Here is a 20,012-nt window from a genome sequence, read left to right on the forward strand (position 1 = left end):
AGTCTGATTACTGGGAGGAGGTGAGCTACCGGTACAGTGTGATTACTGGGAGGAGGTGAGCTACCGGTACATTGTGATTACTGGGAGGAGGCGAGCTACTGGTACAGTCTGATTACTGGGAGGAGGTGAGCTACCGGTACAGTGTGATTACTGGGAGGAGGTGAGCTACCGGTACATTGTGATTACTGGGAGGAGGTGAGCTACTGGTACAGTCTGATTACTGGGAGGATGTGAGCTACTGTTACAGTCTGATTACTGGGAGGAGGTGAGCTACTGGTACAGTGTGATTACTGGGAGGAGGTGAGCTACTGGTACAGTCTGATTACTGGGAGGAGATGAGCTACTGGTACAGTGTGATTACTGGGAGGAGGTGAGCTACTGGTACAGTGTGATTACTGGGATGAGGTGAGCTGCTGGTGCAGTCTGATTACTGGGAGGAGGTGAGCTACTGGTACAGTGTGATTACTGGGAGGAGATGAGCTACTGGTACAGTGTGATTACTATAAGGAGGTGAGCTACCAGTACAGTGTGATTACTGGGAGGAGATGAGCTACTGGTACAGTGTGATTACTATAAGGAGGTGAGCTACCAGTACAGTGTGATTACTGGGAGGAGATGAGCTACTGGTACAGTCTGATTACTATAAGGAGGTGAGCTACCAGTACAGTGTGATTACTGGGAGTAGGTGAGCTACTGGTACAGTGTGATTACTGGGAGGAGGTGAGCTACTGGTACAGTGTGATTACTGGGAGGAGGTGAGCTACTGGTACAGTGTGATTACTGGGAGGAGGTGAGCTACTGTTACAGTCTGATTACTGGGAGGAGATGAGCTACTGGTACAGTGTGATTACTGGGAGGAGGTGAGCTACTGGTACAGTGTGATTACTGGGAGGAGGTGAGCTACTGGTACAGTCTGATTACTGGGAGGAGGTGAGCTACTGGTACAGTGTGATTACTGGGAGGAGGTGAGCTACTGGTGCAGTCTGATTACTGGGAGGAGGTGAGCTACTGGTGCAGTCTGATTACTGGGAGGAGGTGAGCTACTGGTACAGTGTGATTACTGGGAGGAGGTGAGCTACCGGTACAGTCTGATTACTGGGAGGAGGTGAGCTACTGGTACAGTGTGATTACTGGGAGGAGGTGAGCTACTGGTGCAGTCTGATTACTGGGAGGAGGTGAGCTACTGGTGCAGTCTGATTACTGGGAGGAGGTGAGCTACTGGTACAGTGTGATTACTGGGAGGAGGTGAGCTACTGGTGCAGTCTGATTACTGGGAGGAGGTGAGCTACTGGTACAGTCTGATTACTGGGAGGAGGTGAGCTACTGTTACAGTCTGATTACTACAGGAGGTGAGCTACCAGTACAGTGTGATTACTGGGAGGAGGTGAGCTACTGGTACAGTGTGATTACTGGGAGGAGGTGAGCTACTGGTACAGTCTGATTACTGGGAGGAGGTGAGCTACTGGTGCAGTCTGATTACTGAAAGGAGGTGAGCTACTGGTACAGTCTGATTACTGGGAGGAGGTGAGCTACTGGTACAGTCTGATTACTACAGGAGGTGAGCTACCAGTACAGTGTGATTACTGGGAGGAGGTGAGCTACTGGTGCAATCTGATTACTGGTAGTAGGTGAGCTACTGGTACAGTCTGATTACTGGGAGGAGGTGAGCTACCGGTACAGTCTGATTACTGGGAGGAGGTGAGCTACTGGTACAGTGTGATTACTGGGAGGAGGTGAGCTACTGTTACAGTCTGATTACTGGGAGGAGGTGAGCTACTGTTACAGTCTGATTACTGGGAGGAGGTGAGCTACCGGTACAGTGTGATTACTGGGAGGAGGTGAGCTACTGGTACAGTCTGATTACTGGGAGGAGGTGAGCTACTGTTACAGTCTGATTACTGGGAGGAGGTGAGCTACTGGTACAGTGTGATTACTGGGAGGTGGTGAGCTACTGGTACAGTGTGATTACTGGGAGGAGATGAGCTACTGGTACAGTGTGATTACTGGGAGTAGGTGAGCTACTGGTGCAGTCTGATTACTGGGAGGAGGTGAGCTACTGGTACAGTGTGATTACTGGGAGTAGGTGAGCTACTGGTACAGTCTGATTACTGGGAGGAGGTGAGCTACTGGTACAGTGTGATTACTGGGAGTAGGTGAGCTACTGGTACAGTCTGATTACTGGGAGGAGGTGAGCTACTGGTACAGTCTGATTACTGGGAGGAGGTGAGCTACTGGTACAGTGTGATTACTGGGAGTAGGTGAGCTACTGGTACAGTCTGACTACTGGGAGGAGGTGAGCTACTGGTACAGTCTGATTACTGGGAGGAGGTGAGCTACTGGTACAGTGTGATTACTGGGAGGAGGTGAGCTACCGGTACAGTGTGATTACTGGGAGGAGGTGAGCTACCGGTACATTGTGATTACTGGGAGGAGGTGAGCTACTGTTACAGTCTGATTACTGGGAGGAGGTGAGCTACTGGTACAGTGTGATTACTGGGAGGAGGTGAGCTACTGGTACAGTGTGATTACTGGGAGGAGGTGAGCTACTGGTACAGTCTGACTACTGGGAGGAGGTGAGCTACTGGTACAGTCTGACTACTGGGAGGAGGTGAGCTACTGGTACAGTGTGATTACTGGGAGGAGGTGAGCTACTGCTACAGTATGATTACTGGGAGGAGGTGAGCTACTGGTACAGTCTGATTACTGGGAGGAGGTGAGCTACTGGTACAGTGTGATTACTGGGAGGAGGTGAGCTACTGGTACAGTCTGATTACTGGGAGGAGGTGAGCTACTGGTACAGTCTGATTACTGGGAGGAGGTGAGCTATTGGTACAGTGTGATTACTGGGAGGAGGTGAGCTACTGTTACAGTCTGATTACTGGGAGGAGGTGAGCTACTGAAACAGTCTGATTACTGGGTGGAGGTGAGCTACTGGTACAGTCTGATTACTGGGAGGAGGTGAGCTACTGGTACAGTGTGATTACTGGGAGGAGGTGAGCTACTGGTACAGTGTGATTACTGGGAGGAGGTGAGCTACTGGTACAGTGTGATTACTGGGAGGAGGTGAGCTACTGGTACAGTATGATTACTGGGAGGTGAGCTACTGGGAGGAGGTGAGCTACCGGTACAGTTTGATTACTGGGAGGAGGTGAGCTACTGAAACAGTCTGATTACTGGGAGGAGGTGAGCTACTGGTACAGTCTGATTACTGGTAGGAGGTGACCTACCAGTACAGTCTGATTACTGGAAGGAGGTGAGCCACCGATACATTCTGATTACTGGGAGAAGGTGAGCTACTGGTACAGTGTGATTACTGGGAGGAGGTGAGCTACTGGTACAGTCTGATTACTGGGAGGAGGTGAGCTACTGGTGTAGTCTGATTACTGGAAGGAGGTGAGCTACTGGTATAGTGTGATTACTGGGAGGAGGTGAGCTACTGGTACATACTGATTACAGGGAGGTGTGATTACTGGGAGTAGGTGAGCTACTGGTACAGTCTGATTACTGGGAGGAGGTGAGCTACTGGTACAGTGTGATTACTGGGAGGAGGTGAGCTACTGGTATAGTGTGATTACTGGGAGGAGGTGAGCTACTGGTACATTCTGATTACAGGGAGGTGTGATTACTGGGAGTAGGTGAGCTACTGGTACAGTGTGATTACTGGGAGGAGGCGAGCTACTGGTACAGTCTGATTACTGGGAGGAGGTGAGCTACCGGTACAGTGTGATTACTGGGAGGAGGTGAGCTACCGGTACATTGTGATTACTGGGAGGAGGCGAGCTACTGGTACAGTCTGATTACTGGGAGGAGGTGAGCTACCGGTACAGTGTGATTACTGGGAGGAGGTGAGCTACCGGTACATTGTGATTACTGGGAGGAGGTGAGCTACTGGTACAGTCTGATTACTGGGAGGATGTGAGCTACTGTTACAGTCTGATTACTGGGAGGAGGTGAGCTACTGGTACAGTGTGATTACTGGGAGGAGGTGAGCTACTGGTACAGTCTGATTACTGGGAGGAGATGAGCTACTGGTACAGTGTGATTACTGGGAGGAGGTGAGCTACTGGTACAGTGTGATTACTGGGAGGAGATGAGCTACTGGTACAGTGTGATTACTGGGAGGAGATGAGCTACTGGTACAGTGTGATTACTGGGAGGAGATGAGCTACTGGTACAGTCTGATTACTGGGAGGAGGTGAGCTACTGGTGCAGTCTGATTACTGGGAGGAGGTGAGCTACTGTTACAGTCTGATTACTGGGAGGAGGTGAGCTACTGGTACAGTCTGATTACTGGGAGGAGGTGAGCTACTGGTACAGTGTGATTACTGGGAGGAGGTGAGCTACTGGTACAGTGTGATTACTGGGAGTAGGTGAGCTACTGGTGCAGTCTGATTACTGGGAGGAGGTGAGCTACTGTTACAGTCTGATTACTGGGAGGAGGTGAGCTACTGGTACAGTCTGATTACTGGGAGGAGGTGAGCTACTGGTACAGTGTGATTACTGGGAGGAGGTGAGCTACTGGTACAGTGTGATTACTGGGAGGAGGTGAGCCACTGTTACAGTCTGATTACTGGGAGGAGGTGAGCTACTGGTACAGTGTGATTACTGGGAGGAGGTGAGCTACTGGTACAGTGTGATTACTGGGAGGAGGTGAGCTACTGGTACAGTGTGATTACTGGGAGGAGGTGAGCTACTGCTACAGTGTGATTACTGGGAGGAGGTGAGCTACTGGTACAGTCTGATTACTGGGAGGAGGTGAGCTACTGGTACAGTCTGATTACTGGGAGGAGGTGAGCTATTGGTACAGTGTGATTACTGGGAGGAGGTGAGCTACTGGTACAGTATGACTACTGGGAGGAGGTGAGCTACTAGGAGGAGGTGAGCTACCGGTACAGTTTGATTACTGGGAGGAGGTGAGCTACTGAAACAGTCTGATTACTGGGTGGAGGTGAGCTACTGGTACAGTCTGTTTACTGGAAGGAGGTGAGCCACCGATACATTCTGATTACTGGGAGGAGGTGAGCTACTGGTACAGTGTGATTACTGGGAGGAGGTGAGCTACTGGTACAGTGTGATTACTGGGAGGAGGTGAGCTACTGGTACAGTATGATTACTGGGAGGAGGTGAGCTACTGGGAGGAGGTGAGCTACCGATACAGTTTGATTACTGGGAGGAGGTGAGCTACTGAAACAGTCTGATTACTGGGAGGAGGTGAGCTACTGGTACAGTCTGATTACTGGTAGGAGGTGACCTACCAGTACAGTCTGATTACTGGAAGGAGGTGAGCCACCGATACATTCTGATTACTGGGAGAAGGTGAGCTACTGGTACAGTGTGATTACTGGGAGGAGGTGAGCTACTGGTACAGTCTGATTACTGGGAGGAGGTGAGCTACTGGTGTAGTCTGATTACTGGAAGGAGGTGAGCTACTGGTATAGTGTGATTACTGGGAGGAGGTGAGCTACTGGTACATACTGATTACAGGGAGGTGTGATTACTGGGAGTAGGTGAGCTACTGGTACAGTCTGATTACTGGGAGGAGGTGAGCTACTGGTACAGTGTGATTACTGGGAGGAGGTGAGCTACTGGTATAGTGTGATTACTGGGAGGAGGTGAGCTACTGGTACATTCTGATTACAGGGAGGGGTGATTACTGGGAGTAGGTGAGCTACTGCTACAGTATGATTACTGGGAGGAGGTGAGCTACTGGTACAGTCTGATTACTGGGAGGAGGTGAGCTACTGGTACAGTCTGATTACTGGGAGGAGGTGAGCTATTGGTACAGTGTGATTACTGGGAGGAGGTGAGCTACTGTTACAGTCTGATTACTGGGAGGAGGTGAGCTACTGAAACAGTCTGATTACTGGGTGGAGGTGAGCTACTGGTACAGTGTGATTACTGGGAGGAGGTGAGCTACTGGTACAGTGTGATTACTGGGAGGAGGTGAGCTACTGGTACAGTATGATTACTGGGAGGTGAGCTACTGGGAGGAGGTGAGCTACCGGTACAGTTTGATTACTGGGAGGAGGTGAGCTACTGAAACAGTCTGATTACTGGGAGGAGGTGAGCTACTGGTACAGTCTGATTACTGGTAGGAGGTGACCTACCAGTACAGTCTGATTACTGGAAGGAGGTGAGCCACCGATACATTCTGATTACTGGGAGAAGGTGAGCTACTGGTACAGTGTGATTACTGGGAGGAGGTGAGCTACTGGTACAGTCTGATTACTGGGAGGAGGTGAGCTACTGGTGTAGTCTGATTACTGGAAGGAGGTGAGCTACTGGTATAGTGTGATTACTGGGAGGAGGTGAGCTACTGGTACATACTGATTACAGGGAGGTGTGATTACTGGGAGTAGGTGAGCTACTGGTACAGTCTGATTACTGGGAGGAGGTGAGCTACTGGTACAGTGTGATTACTGGGAGGAGGTGAGCTACTGGTATAGTGTGATTACTGGGAGGAGGTGAGCTACTGGTACATTCTGATTACAGGGAGGTGTGATTACTGGGAGTAGGTGAGCTACTGGTACAGTGTGATTACTGGGAGGAGGCGAGCTACTGGTACAGTCTGACTACTGGGAGGAGGTGAGCTACCGGTACAGTGTGATTACTGGGAGGAGGTGAGCTACCGGTACATTGTGATTACTGGGAGGAGGCGAGCTACTGGTACAGTCTGATTACTGGGAGGAGGTGAGCTACCGGTACAGTGTGATTACTGGGAGGAGGTGAGCTACCGGTACATTGTGATTACTGGGAGGAGGTGAGCTACCGGTACATTGTGATTACTGGGAGTAGGTGAGCTACCGGTACAGTGTGATTACTGGGAGGAGGTGAGCTACTGGTACAGTGTGATTACTGGGAGTAGGTGAGCTACTGGTGCAGTCTGATTACTGGGAGGAGGTGAGCTACTGGTACAGTGTGATTACTGGGAGTAGGTGAGCTACTGGTACAGTCTGATTACTGGGAGGAGGTGAGCTACTGGTACAGTGTGATTACTGGGAGGAGGTGAGCTACTGGTACAGTGTGATTACTGGGAGGAGGTGAGCTACTGGTACAGTGTGATTACTGGGAGGAGGTGAGCTACTGGTACAGTCTGATTACTGGGAGGATGTGAGCTACTGTTACAGTCTGATTACTGGGAGGAGGTGAGCTACTGGTACAGTGTGATTACTGGGAGGAGGTGAGCTACTGGTACAGTGTGATTACTGGGAGGAGGTGAGCTACTGGTACAGTCTGATTACTGGGAGGAGATGAGCTACTGGTACAGTGTGATTACTGGGAGGAGGTGAGCTACTGGTACAGTGTGATTACTGGGAGGAGGTGAGCTACTGGTACAGTGTGATTACTGGGAGGAGATGAGCTACTGGTACAGTGTGATTACTGGGAGGAGGTGAGCTACTGTTACAGTCTGATTACTGGGAGGAGGTGAGCTACTGAAACAGTCTGATTACTGGGTGGAGGTGAGCTACTGGTACAGTATGATTACTGGGAGGTGAGCTACTGGGAGGAGGTGAGCTACCGGTACAGTTTGATTACTGGGAGGAGGTGAGCTACTGAAACAGTCTGATTACTGGGAGGAGGTGACCTACCAGTACAGTCTGATTACTGGAAGGAGGTGAGCCACCGATACATTCTGATTACTGGGAGAAGGTGAGCTACTGGTACAGTGTGATTACTGGGAGGAGGTGAGCTACTGGTACAGTCTGATTACTGGGAGGAGGTGAGCTACTGGTGTAGTCTGATTACTGGAAGGAGGTGAGCTACTGGTATAGTGTGATTACTGGGAGGAGGTGAGCTACTGGTACATACTGATTACAGGGAGGTGTGATTACTGGGAGTAGGTGAGCTACTGGTACAGTCTGATTACTGGGAGGAGGTGAGCTACTGGTACAGTGTGATTACTGGGAGGAGGTGAGCTACTGGTATAGTGTGATTACTGGGAGGAGGTGAGCTACTGGTACATTCTGATTACAGGGAGGTGTGATTACTGGGAGTAGGTGAGCTACTGGTACAGTGTGATTACTGGGAGGAGGCGAGCTACTGGTACAGTCTGATTACTGGGAGGAGGTGAGCTACCGGTACAGTGTGATTACTGGGAGGAGGTGAGCTACCGGTACATTGTGATTACTGGGAGGAGGCGAGCTACTGGTACAGTCTGATTACTGGGAGGAGGTGAGCTACCGGTACAGTGTGATTACTGGGAGGAGGTGAGCTACCGGTACATTGTGATTACTGGGAGGAGGTGAGCTACTGGTACAGTCTGATTACTGGGAGGATGTGAGCTACTGTTACAGTCTGATTACTGGGAGGAGGTGAGCTACTGGTACAGTGTGATTACTTGGAGGAGGTGAGCTACTGGTACAGTGTGATTACTGGGAGGAGATGAGCTACTGGTACAGTGTGATTACTGGGAGTAGGTGAGCTACTGGTACAGTGTGATTACTGGGAGGAGGTGAGCTACTGGTGCAGTCTGATTACTGGGAGGAGGTGAGCTACTGGTACAGTGTGATTACTGGGAGTAGGTGAGCTACTGGTACAGTCTGATTACTGGGAGGAGGTGAGCTACTGGTACAGTGTGATTACTTGGAGGAGGTGAGCTACTGGTACAGTGTGATTACTTGGAGGAGGTGAGCTACTGGTACAGTGTGATTACTGGGAGGAGGTGAGCTACTGGTACAGTGTGATTACTTGGAGGAGGTGAGCTACTGGTACAGTGTGATTACTGGGAGGAGATGAGCTACTGGTACAGTGTGATTACTGGGAGTAGGTGAGCTACTGGTACAGTGTGATTACTGGGAGTAGGTGAGCTACTGGTGCAGTCTGATTACTGGGAGGAGGTGAGCTACTGGTACAGTGTGATTACTGGGAGTAGGTGAGCTACTGGTACAGTCTGATTACTGGGAGGAGGTGAGCTACTGGTACAGTGTGATTACTGGGAGGAGGTGAGCTACTGGTACAGTGTGATTACTGGGAGGAGGTGAGCTACTGTTACAGTCTGATTACTGGGAGGAGGTGAGCTACTGGTACAGTGTGATTACTGGGAGGAGGTGAGCTACTGGTACAGTGTGATTACTGGGAGGAGGTGAGCTACTGGTACAGTGTGATTACTGGGAGGAGGTGAGCTACTGCTACAGTGTGATTACTGGGAGGAGGTGAGCTACTGGTACAGTCTGATTACTGGGAGGAGGTGAGCTACTGGTACAGTCTGATTACTGGGAGGAGGTGAGCTATTGGTACAGTGTGATTACTGGGAGGAGGTGAGCTACTGGTACAGTATGACTACTGGGAGGAGGTGAGCTACTAGGAGGAGGTGAGCTACCGGTACAGTTTGATTACTGGGAGGAGGTGAGCTACTGAAACAGTCTGATTACTGGGTGGAGGTGAGCTACTGGTACAGTCTGTTTACTGGAAGGAGGTGAGCCACCGATACATTCTGATTACTGGGAGGAGGTGAGCTACTGGTACAGTGTGATTACTGGGAGGAGGTGAGCTACTGGTACAGTGTGATTACTGGGAGGAGGTGAGCTACTGGTACAGTATGATTACTGGGAGGAGGTGAGCTACTGGGAGGAGGTGAGCTACCGGTACAGTTTGATTACTGGGAGGAGGTGAGCTACTGAAACAGTCTGATTACTGGGAGGAGGTGAGCTACTGGTACAGTCTGATTACTGGTAGGAGGTGACCTACCAGTACAGTCTGATTACTGGAAGGAGGTGAGCCACCGATACATTCTGATTACTGGGAGAAGGTGAGCTACTGGTACAGTGTGATTACTGGGAGGAGGTGAGCTACTGGTACAGTGTGATTACTGGGAGTAGGTGAGCTACTGGTACAGTCTGATTACTGGGAGGAGGTGAGCTACTGGTGTAGTCTGATTACTGGAAGGAGGTGAGCTACTGGTATAGTGTGATTACTGGGAGGAGGTGAGCTACTGGTACATACTGATTACAGGGAGGTGTGATTACTGGGAGTAGGTGAGCTACTGGTACAGTCTGATTACTGGGAGGAGGTGAGCTACTGGTACAGTGTGATTACTGGGAGGAGGTGAGCTACTGGTACATTCTGATTACAGGGAGGGGTGATTACTGGGAGTAGGTGAGCTACTGGTACAGTGTGATTACTGGGAGGAGGCGAGCTACTGGTACAGTCTGATTACTGGGAGGAGGTGAGCTACCGGTACAGTGTGATTACTGGGAGGAGGTGAGCTACCGGTACATTGTGATTACTGGGAGGAGGCGAGCTACTGGTACAGTCTGATTACTGGGAGGAGGTGAGCTACCGGTACAGTGTGATTACTGGGAGGAGGTGAGCTACCGGTACATTGTGATTACTGGGAGGAGGTGAGCTACTGGTACAGTCTGATTACTGGGAGGAGGTGAGCTACTGGTACAGTCTGATTACTGGGAGGAGGTGAGCTACTGGTACAGTCTGATTACTGGGTGGAGGTGATTACTGGGAGGAGGTGAGCTACTGGTACAGTCTGATTACTGGGAGGAGGTGAGCTACTGGTGTAGTCTGATTACTGGAAGGAGGTGAGCTACTGGTATAGTGTGATTACTGGGAGGAGGTGAGCTACTGGTACATACTGATTACAGGGAGGTGTGATTACTGGGAGTAGGTGAGCTACTGGTACAGTCTGATTACTGGGAGGAGGTGAGCTACTGGTACAGTGTGATTACTGGGAGGAGGTGAGCTACTGGTACATTCTGATTACAGGGAGGGGTGATTACTGGGAGTAGGTGAGCTACTGGTACAGTGTGATTACTGGGAGGAGGCGAGCTACTGGTACAGTCTGATTACTGGGAGGAGGTGAGCTACCGGTACAGTGTGATTACTGGGAGGAGGTGAGCTACCGGTACATTGTGATTACTGGGAGGAGGCGAGCTACTGGTACAGTCTGATTACTGGGAGGAGGTGAGCTACCGGTACAGTGTGATTACTGGGAGGAGGTGAGCTACCGGTACATTGTGATTACTGGGAGGAGGTGAGCTACTGGTACAGTCTGATTACTGGGAGGAGGTGAGCTACTGGTACAGTCTGATTACTGGGTGGAGGTGATTACTGGGAGGAGGTGAGCTACTGGTGCAGTGTGATCACTGGGAGGGGGTGAGCTAATGGTACAGTCTTCGACAAAAATCAAATGGTTACTTAAATCAGTGCTGTATAGTGTCTGTCAGTTCAGTAGCAGCAGTACAATACAGGTATTCATGACACAATTGCACAAACTGGTAGTTCAGTTACTGCTGTGTAATCTAGGGTGAGTGTTTCTACACTAGGAGATAACAATATTCTTCAGTACAGTCTATGGGGGTCACTCCGAGTTGTTCGCTCGGAAAATTTCTTCGCATCGCAGCGATTTCCCACTTAGTGCGCATGCGCAATGTTCGCACTGCGACTGCGCCAAGTAAATTTGCTAAGAAGTTAGGTATTTTACTCACGGATTTTTCATTGCTCAGGCGATCGGAGTGAGATTGACAGGAAGTGGGTGTTTCTGGGCGGAAACAGGTCGTTTTATGGGCGTGTGGGAAAAAACGCTACCGTTTCTGGGAAAAACGCGGGAGTGGCTTGAGAAACGGAGGAGTGTCTGGGCGAACGCTGGGTGTGTTAATGACGTCAAACCAGGAACGACAAGCACTGAACTGATCGCACTGGCAGAGTAAGTCTGGAGCTACTCTGAAACTGCACAGAGATGTCTTATCGCAATGTTGCTAATCTTTCGTTCGCAATTTTAAGAAGCTAAGATTCACTCCCAGTAGGCGGCGGCTTAGCGTGTGCAATGCTGCTAAAATCGCCTTGCGAGCAAACAACTCGGAATGACCCCCTATGAGACTAATTCAGAGTTGATCGCAGCAGCAAATTTGTTAGTTGTTGGGCAAAACTATGGCCCTCATTCCGAGTTTTTTGCTCGCTAGCTGCTTTTAGCAGTATTGCACACGCTAAGCCGCCGCCCTCTTGGAGTGTATCTTAGAACTGCTACTAAATAATTCCTTGCAGTTTCTGAGTAGCTCCAGACCTACTCACAGATTGCGATCAGCTCAGTCCGTTTAGTTCCTGGTTTGACGTCACACACATGCCCTGCGTTCGGCCAGCCACTCCCCCGTTTCTCCAGACACTCTCGCCTTTTTCCCTGATATGCCTGCGTTATTTAGCACACTCCCGGAAAGCGCTCAGTTACCACCCAGAAACGCCCCTTTCCTGTCAATCATTCACCGATCAGCAGAGCGACTGAAAAGCGCCGCAGAATCCACAGCAAATCTGCTACGTTTTTAGTTAAATAACTAAGCGCATGCGCCCTGCGTGCCTTGCGCATGCAAAATTAGCAAAAAATCGCAGCATAGTGAAAATCGGCAAAGAGCGAACAACTTGGAATGACCCCCTATATGTACTGCGGGGGGGGGGGGGGGGGGGTGTAACATGTGCAGAGAGAGTTAGATTTGGGTGGGGTGTGTTCAAACTGAAATCTAAATTGCAGTGTAAAAATAGAGCAGTCCGTATTTACCCTGCACAGAAACAATATATCCCACCCAAATCTAACTCTCTCTGCACATGTTATATCTGCCCCACCTGCAGTGCACATGTGTGGTCATTCCGAGTTGTTCGCACGTTGCCGATTTTCACTATGCTGCGATTTGCTGCTAAATGCGCATGCTACGCAGCGCGCATGCGCTTAGTTATTTAACTAAAAACTTAGCAGTTTTGCTGTTGTTCGTGTGGCGCTTTTCAGTTGCACTGCTGATCGGTGAGTGATTGACAAGAAAGGGGCGTTTCTGAGTGGTAACTGAGCATTTTCCGGGAGTGTGCTAAAAAACGCAGGCGTGCCAGGTAAAAACGCGGGAGTGGCTGGAGAAACGGGGGAGTGGCTGGCCTAACGCAGGGCGTGTTTGTGACGTCAAACCAGGAACTAAACGGACTGAGGTGATCGCAATCTAGGAGTAGGGCCCTCATTCCGAGTTGTTCGCTCGGTAAATTTCATTGCATCGCAGCGATTTTCCGCTTAGTGCGCATGCGCAATGTCCGCACTGCGACTGCGCCAAGTAAATTTGCTATGAAGTTTGGAATTTTACTCACGGCTTTTTCATCGCTCAGGCGATCGCAGTGTGATTGACAGGAAATGGGTGTTACTGGGCGGAAACTGGTCGTTTTATGGGCGTGTGGGGAAAAAACGCTACCGTTTCCGGAAAAAACGCAGGAGTGGCTGGAGAAATGGGGGAGTGTCTGGGCGAACGCTGGGAGTGTTTATGATGTCAAACCTGGAACGACAAGCACTGAACTGATCGCAGATGCCGAGTAAGTCTGAAGCTACTCTGAAACTGCTAAGAAGTTTGTATTCGCAAAACTGCTAATACGTCGTTCGCAATTTTAAGAAGCTAAGATTCACTCCCAGTAGGCGGCGGCTTAGCGTGAGCAACTCTGCTAAAATCGCCTTGCGAGCGAACAACTCGGAATGACCTCCTAGGTTTGGAGCTACTCAGAAACTGCAAAGAATTATTTAGTAGCAGTTCTGCTAATCTTTCATTCGCACTTCTGCTAAGCTAAGATTTACTCCCAGTAGGCGGCGGCCTAGCGTGTGCAATGCTGCTAAAAGCAGCTAGCGAGCGAACAACTCGGAATGACCACCATGGTTTTGCCCAACTGCTAACAAATTTGCTGCTGCGATCAACTCTGAATTACCCCCAATGTGTCTCTTTTATACATACTGATTTGTAAGTGTGTGCTCATGTCTAATCACTGCGTAATCACTGAGCTGTCTCTAAACCACAACCCTGGTCTCTGCAGTCTCCCTGTCATTGCTCTCTCTCTCTCTCTGAGCTTCCCTTTCTCCACTTTCTGTTCGATTCCTCTGCTGCTCCGCCCTATACTGTACTGTGTCTTGCAGTTCCCAGATGTTTTTGCTCTGTTCTCCTATCAGTCCCACTCCCAAGCCTCTCCTCTGTTCCAACCTCTCTCTGTAGCTGCTCTCTCAACTGCCTCTTTCAGACTGTCCTATCTTTTACCATCTAATGTCCTTCTGTCTTCTTGGGCAGTTGCAAAAACTCCTGTACATACAACGGTCCGGCCACGACTGCATTGCTCTTTGTGCCCGTACGTCACGCATGCGCACTGCAGTGCTTACGCATGCGCAGTTTAGCCATTTTTTTACCTGACCGCTGTGCTGCGAAAATAGGCAGCGAGTGATCAACTCAGAATGACCCCCAATATTCTGTGTCTGTAGCCTCTGTGACGCGCAATTTTTCTCTAGCACGATGCACAGCATCGGTGGTAATACTTACGATCGAAAGCAGTGTGCAGCCGTCAGTATCCACTGGTTGGAGATTAGGGATCCCCCGCATATATGAGAACCTAGGTACCGCAGACTGATCTGCCAGGGCCATTCTCCTTCAGTAGCAGCAGTACCGCCAACTATCCGACTGGTGATCTGTGAAACTCCGCAGGCTGGCTGGGCCGCCGTGGTGACGTTAGAGAGTACAGCAGTCAGATATACTGAAAAATAATACAGCAATCAATTAGCTTCTTTATCTTATTGGTTTTCAGAAAATACTTCTATTTGGGCAACAAATAAAATCATATTTCAAATGTATTTTTAAGTAACAGACCGGACCCACAGGTTCTCTTATAAAGCACATGCAAAGTGCCTGTACCTTAGCTGCTTTGGGCCTGATTCAACGGTGGATACAGTGTCGGGTGTGCATCTGAGTTGTAAAGAGCATCTGCTCCGCTTGTCTGCACACAGGGATGTAGCACAGGTAACAGGGGTGTTGGCGTGTCACAGACGCACAGCCGTGTACACTGTAGGCCATACTCAAATGGAGAGACTGAAACTGCTGCGAGTCTGGTGCAAGCTCAGAAGGCGCACACGTGTCAGCGTCTAATGGTGCACCTGAGAAAATAGCGACTCTGCAAGTGGGATTCTTTACAAATCGCAGGCCGCATTAATATACAGGCGCAGAAGCAACTGCGACAAAAGATGCAGCCGCCACTTCTAAAGCAAGCCTATTGCCTGAATATGGCTTTTCTATCTCCAAAATGTTATTAAACCGCTTTTCCACTTTCTCGCCATCTCCGCCGCCTGCACTGCGGAAGGAATTCCCCTCACTCATCCAATCACACTTCTATCCATCTCTAATGTTGCAGCAAGACTGACATTCTGGAGATTACAGCATTATACTGTAGTGGGCGTGGCTTTGTTGACGCGATTCAGCGAGAATTGCATCATTGACTGACTGACAGGCGGAGGCGTTTGCATTTTCTGCGGCCCTCCCACAGAAAATGCGGGAGCTGCACAAAATGCGCTCGCTTCCTTTTTGTAATTTTTGCGGCTGGATCGCTTATTGCGATCCGACCTGAATCAGCCACATTGCCTTCATTTAGATAAGTGACTTCCAACTTTCATACTCAGGTTTCAGCTTCAATTGAATCCTGGTGGCGGTGACAGGCAGACTTGCAGCTCTGAACGCTGTCGGTTTTGATGCCGCCCCGAAATACAAAAAAAAACGCCCATTGTAGAAATTGTGAATGCATCGCAATATGCAGTCTGACCGCAAAACCATACGCTTTTCATGTTTGTGCCAGGCAAGGTCATCCACAATTTTTTGCGACACGAGCGGCTGGAAGTGGTCATTGCTGACGTCAGAGGCCCTCATTAAAAACACCTGGGTACGCCTGCGTTTTTTCACACAGGCCCAGAAAACAGTAGGATTTCTGCCCAGAAACGCTGGCTTCCTGTCAGTCAAACAGCGGCTGCATTGCGATCACAATCTGTACGCAATTTCTGTTGCTCCTTTTGCTCATGCGTGCGCAATGCGAATGTGGCGCAATGCGCAGTCATTCATAATCGTCCAGATTGCAAATCGCTAATTTTGCAGTTCTTACTGCCTGATTCATGTTTGTAAGTAAAGCAAAGAAGTATCTGGCAAAACCATGCTGCACTGCAGGTGGCGCAGATGTAACACGTGCAGAGAGAGTTAGATTTGAGAAAATACATTTGTCATTTATCTTTTGTTATAATGGGGGTCATTCCGAGTTGTTCGCTCGCAAGCCGTTTTTAGCAGCTTTGCACACGCTAAGCCTACGCCTACTGGGAGTGAATCTTAGCATCTTAAAATTGCGAACGATGTATTCGCAATATTGCGATTGCACACCTCGTAGCACTTTCTGAGTAACTTCAACCTTACTCGGCATCTGCGATCAGTTCAGTGCTTGTCGTTCCTGGTTTGACGTCACAAACACACCCAGCGTTCGCCCAGACACTCCCCCGTTTCTCCGGCCACTCCTGCGTTTTTCCCAGAAACGGTAGCGTTTCTTCCCACACGCCCATAAAGCGGCCTGTTTCCGCCCAGTAACACCCATTTCCTGTCAATCACACTACGATCGCCAGAACGATGAAAAAGCCGTGAGTAAAAATCCTAACAGCATAGCAAATTTACTTGGCGCAGTCGCAGTGCGGACATTGCGCATGCGCATTAAGCGGAAAATCGCTGCGATGCGATAAAACTTACCGAGCGAACAACTCGGAATGACCCCCAATGTTCAATGAGAAAAGTGTTTAGTAAATAGATGATACTTACTGTATTTAGGATGGCTGTGAGCTTTACAAGCGTTTGATGAGGCCATGGCATACATATATTAATAAAAGCTGACACCAGGGGTATGTCTACTAAAAGTCGATTTTTGTTGATGTTTGGCAAATTTTGATCGATTTTGTGTTTAAGCATACCTCCCAACTTTACTGTATTAGTAAGAGGGACTCCTGCGCGGCCAAGCCGCGCCCGTCGGGTAAAGGGGCATGGTTTTCGTATAGGATCATGGCTTTAGAGAAAGGGGGTGTGGCTTCATGCTAATGCCGCAATCGCGAGCCATGGCTACTGTTTCTGGTCACTATGGGGGCGTGGCCGGCACTCAGTAAGCTGATGGCATGCCCCCAGTACTTCTGTCTCCGTGAATAGATGCTGTGTGCACATGCGCACAGCTTCTATACACTGCTGATACGCTAAGCAGGGCAGCGAGTGCAGGAGCCTCCCAACTGCCCTACCCCCCACCCCAGCACGGGACACTGCTGCCCGTGGGAGGGACAGCGGGACAGTCCCCAAAAAATGGGACTGTCCCGTGAAAATCGGGACAGTTGGGAAGTATGGTTTAATGATGATTTTTGCCATTGTTTAAAAAAAAATTTCAAAAATCATCTGTAAGTGAATTTGGAATTTAGACCCTGAAATACTAAGTCAACCAAACATTGACTAAACGTCAATCAAACATTGACCATAATTGACTTTTAGTAATACCCCCAGGTGTGGAGTCAGAGAGTTTGTGTTGTGTCATCGCAGCGTCGGAAGGCATCTCTACAGTGTCTGGAGATTAACCCCGTAGTTGCAGATTGCTAGTGAAGGCTTGCTGTCAGGTGTTTGTGCTTTGGGGCAGAAACAAACGCTGTTGGTAATGACCTAAAGGTTGTGCAGCTAGTGTTGTCTATTGACAGCATGATGTAGAGACAGGGGGTTAGTGGAGAGAGCCTCTGAAATGTTCACTGACAGGTACATTTATCCTGCAGACAGTGATGGCCAAGACCGAGCCAGAGAATGACGGGGTGTATAATAATTGGTAATGGAAGCATGCACCATCAGTTCACCTCATATTATGCAGCAATGCATGCTAGGGGTGATCTTCAGTATGCCGGTGCACAGTATACCGGCGTCGGAATCCCAACAGCCGGCATACCGACACTTTTTCTCCCTTGTGGGGGTCCACGAGCCCCCTGGAGGGAGAATAAATAAGCGTGGCGTGCTTAGCGCGCCACCTTGCCCGCAGCGTGACGAGCGCAGTGAGCCGAAAAGGGGCTCATTTGCGCTCACCACGCTGTCGGTATTCTGGCGATCGGGCTCCTTCCTGCCTAGCTCACCTATAGGAGAGTACAGTATGTATCCTTCCTGCCTAGCTCACCTATAGGAGAGTACAGTATGTATACTTCCTGCCTAGCTCACCTATAGGAGAGTACAGTATGTATCATTCTTGCCTAGCTCACCTATAGGAGAGTACAGTATGTATCCTTCCTGCCTAGCTCACCTATAGGAGAGTACAGTATGTATCCTTCCTGCCTAGCTCACCTATAGGAGAGTACAGTATGTATCCTTCCTGCCTAGCTCACCTATAGGAGAGTACAATATGTATCCTTCCTGACTAGCTCACCTATAGGAGAGTACAGTATGTATCATTCTTGCCTAGCTCACCTATAGGAGAGTACAGTATGTATCCTTCCTGCCTAGCTCACCTATAGGAGAGTACAGTATGTATCCTTCCTGCCTAGCTCACCTATAGGAGAGTACAGTATGTATCCTTCCTGCCTAGCTCACCTATAGGAGAGTACAGTATGTATCCTTCCTGCCTAGCTCACCTATAGGAGAGTACAGTATGTATCCATCCTGCCTAGCTCACCTATAGGAGAGTACAGTATGTATCCTTCCTGCCTAGCTCACCTATAGGAGAGTACAGTATGTATCCTTCCTGCCTAGCTCACCTATAGGAGAGTACAGTATGTATCCTTCCTGCCTAGCTCACCTATAGGAGAGTACAGTATGTATCCTTCCTGCCTAGCTCACCTATAGGAGAGTATAGTATGTATACTTCCTGCCTAGCTCACCTATAGGAGAGTACAATATGTATCCTTCCTGCCTAGCTCACCTATAGGAGAGTACAGTATGTATCCTTCCTGCCTAGCTCACCTATAGGAGAGTACAGTATGTATCCTTCCTGCCTAGCTCACCTATAGGAGAGTACAGTATGTATCCTTCCTGCCTAGCTCACCTATAGGAGAGTACAGTATGTATCCTTCCTGCCTAGCTCACCTATAGGAGAGTACAATATGTATCCTTCCTGCCTAGCTCACCTATAGGAGAGTAGAATATGTATCCTTCCTGTCTAGCTCACCTATAGGAGAGTACAGTATGTATCCTTCCTGCCTAGCTCACCTATAGGAGAGTACAGTCATAGGTGTGCGCAGGGGGGGTGCCTAGTGCGCACAGGCACCCCCTAATGTCTGGCACCCCGATCTCACATGCCTGATGCAGCGATAGCCGAGCAGGCTGATTACTGTCCCCTCTGCGCTGCACCCTGTCAGGATTGCATTACTGATCGGACACCTGGGTTAATCAAGGGTGCCACTGCCACCGGCTTTCAAACTCCCGGCTTCACCTCCATGTACAAAAACAGCGTGATGTGATGTGATTACGTCATGCTGCTCGCACGCTCACCTGCCACACCCGCCACATGCCCACCTCTCTCCTTCTATGCTATGCCAACGCCAGCCACTGATGAGGATCAGCATGCAGCCAGCGTTCATCTTAGGAAGAGAAATTCAATACTGGCAGGCGGTCGGCAGCAGCATTGACAAGTCACTAGTTTTTCCAGCAGCAGCAGCAGTACTAGTCTGCGACTGTCAGTGTCAGTGAGTGACTGACTTGTAAGTAAGCTACTGCAGCTTGCAGGTGAAAGAGAGGGGGAGCCAGACCAGGCTGAGGAGGAGCAGTGTAATTGCAGTGAGTGCCATCAGGGGTGTTTGTTTGGTGCACACCACAACATCTGACAATGTATCTGCTTTATTAGGATTGGTACAAGGGTGGATATTTTATATTGCGTTGACCGTCAATAGATGGTGCTAGACACGCCCAAAAGGCGGTGTTAGACAGATCCCTCCGATGGTGCACCCTCTAATAAAATGTGCTGCGCACGCCTATGAGTACAGTATGTATCCTTCCTGCCTAGCTCACCTATAGGAGAGTACAATATGTATCCTTCCTGACTAGCTCACCTATAGGAGAGTACAGTATGTATCCTTCCTGCCTAGCTCACCTATAGTAGAGTATATTATGTATACTTCCTGCCTAGCTCACCTATAGGAGAGTATAGTATGTATACTTCCTGCCTAGCTCACCTATAGGAGAGTACAGTATGTGTCCTTCCTGCCTAGCCCACCTATAGGAGAGTACAGTATGTATCCTTCCTGCCTAGCTCACCTATAGGAG

At 49.5% G+C, this 20,012-nt stretch overlaps 1 protein-coding gene across 1 annotated transcript in view; it reads right to left on the minus strand.

The window, feature by feature from the left end:
- Window positions 1-15,098, minus strand: part of LOC134944426 (uncharacterized) — a 231,442-nt gene extending 216,344 nt beyond the window's left edge. The window contains 2 exon segments of the mRNA XM_063933004.1: window positions 14,271-14,481; window positions 14,999-15,098. Of these exon segments, the coding sequence (XP_063789074.1) occupies window positions 14,271-14,481; window positions 14,999-15,098 (311 nt within the window).
- Between the last annotated feature and the right edge of the window lie 4,914 nt (window positions 15,099-20,012).

This window comes from Pseudophryne corroboree, chromosome 7, assembly GCF_028390025.1.
Source record: "Pseudophryne corroboree isolate aPseCor3 chromosome 7, aPseCor3.hap2, whole genome shotgun sequence".
NCBI lineage: Eukaryota > Metazoa > Chordata > Amphibia > Anura > Myobatrachidae > Pseudophryne > Pseudophryne corroboree.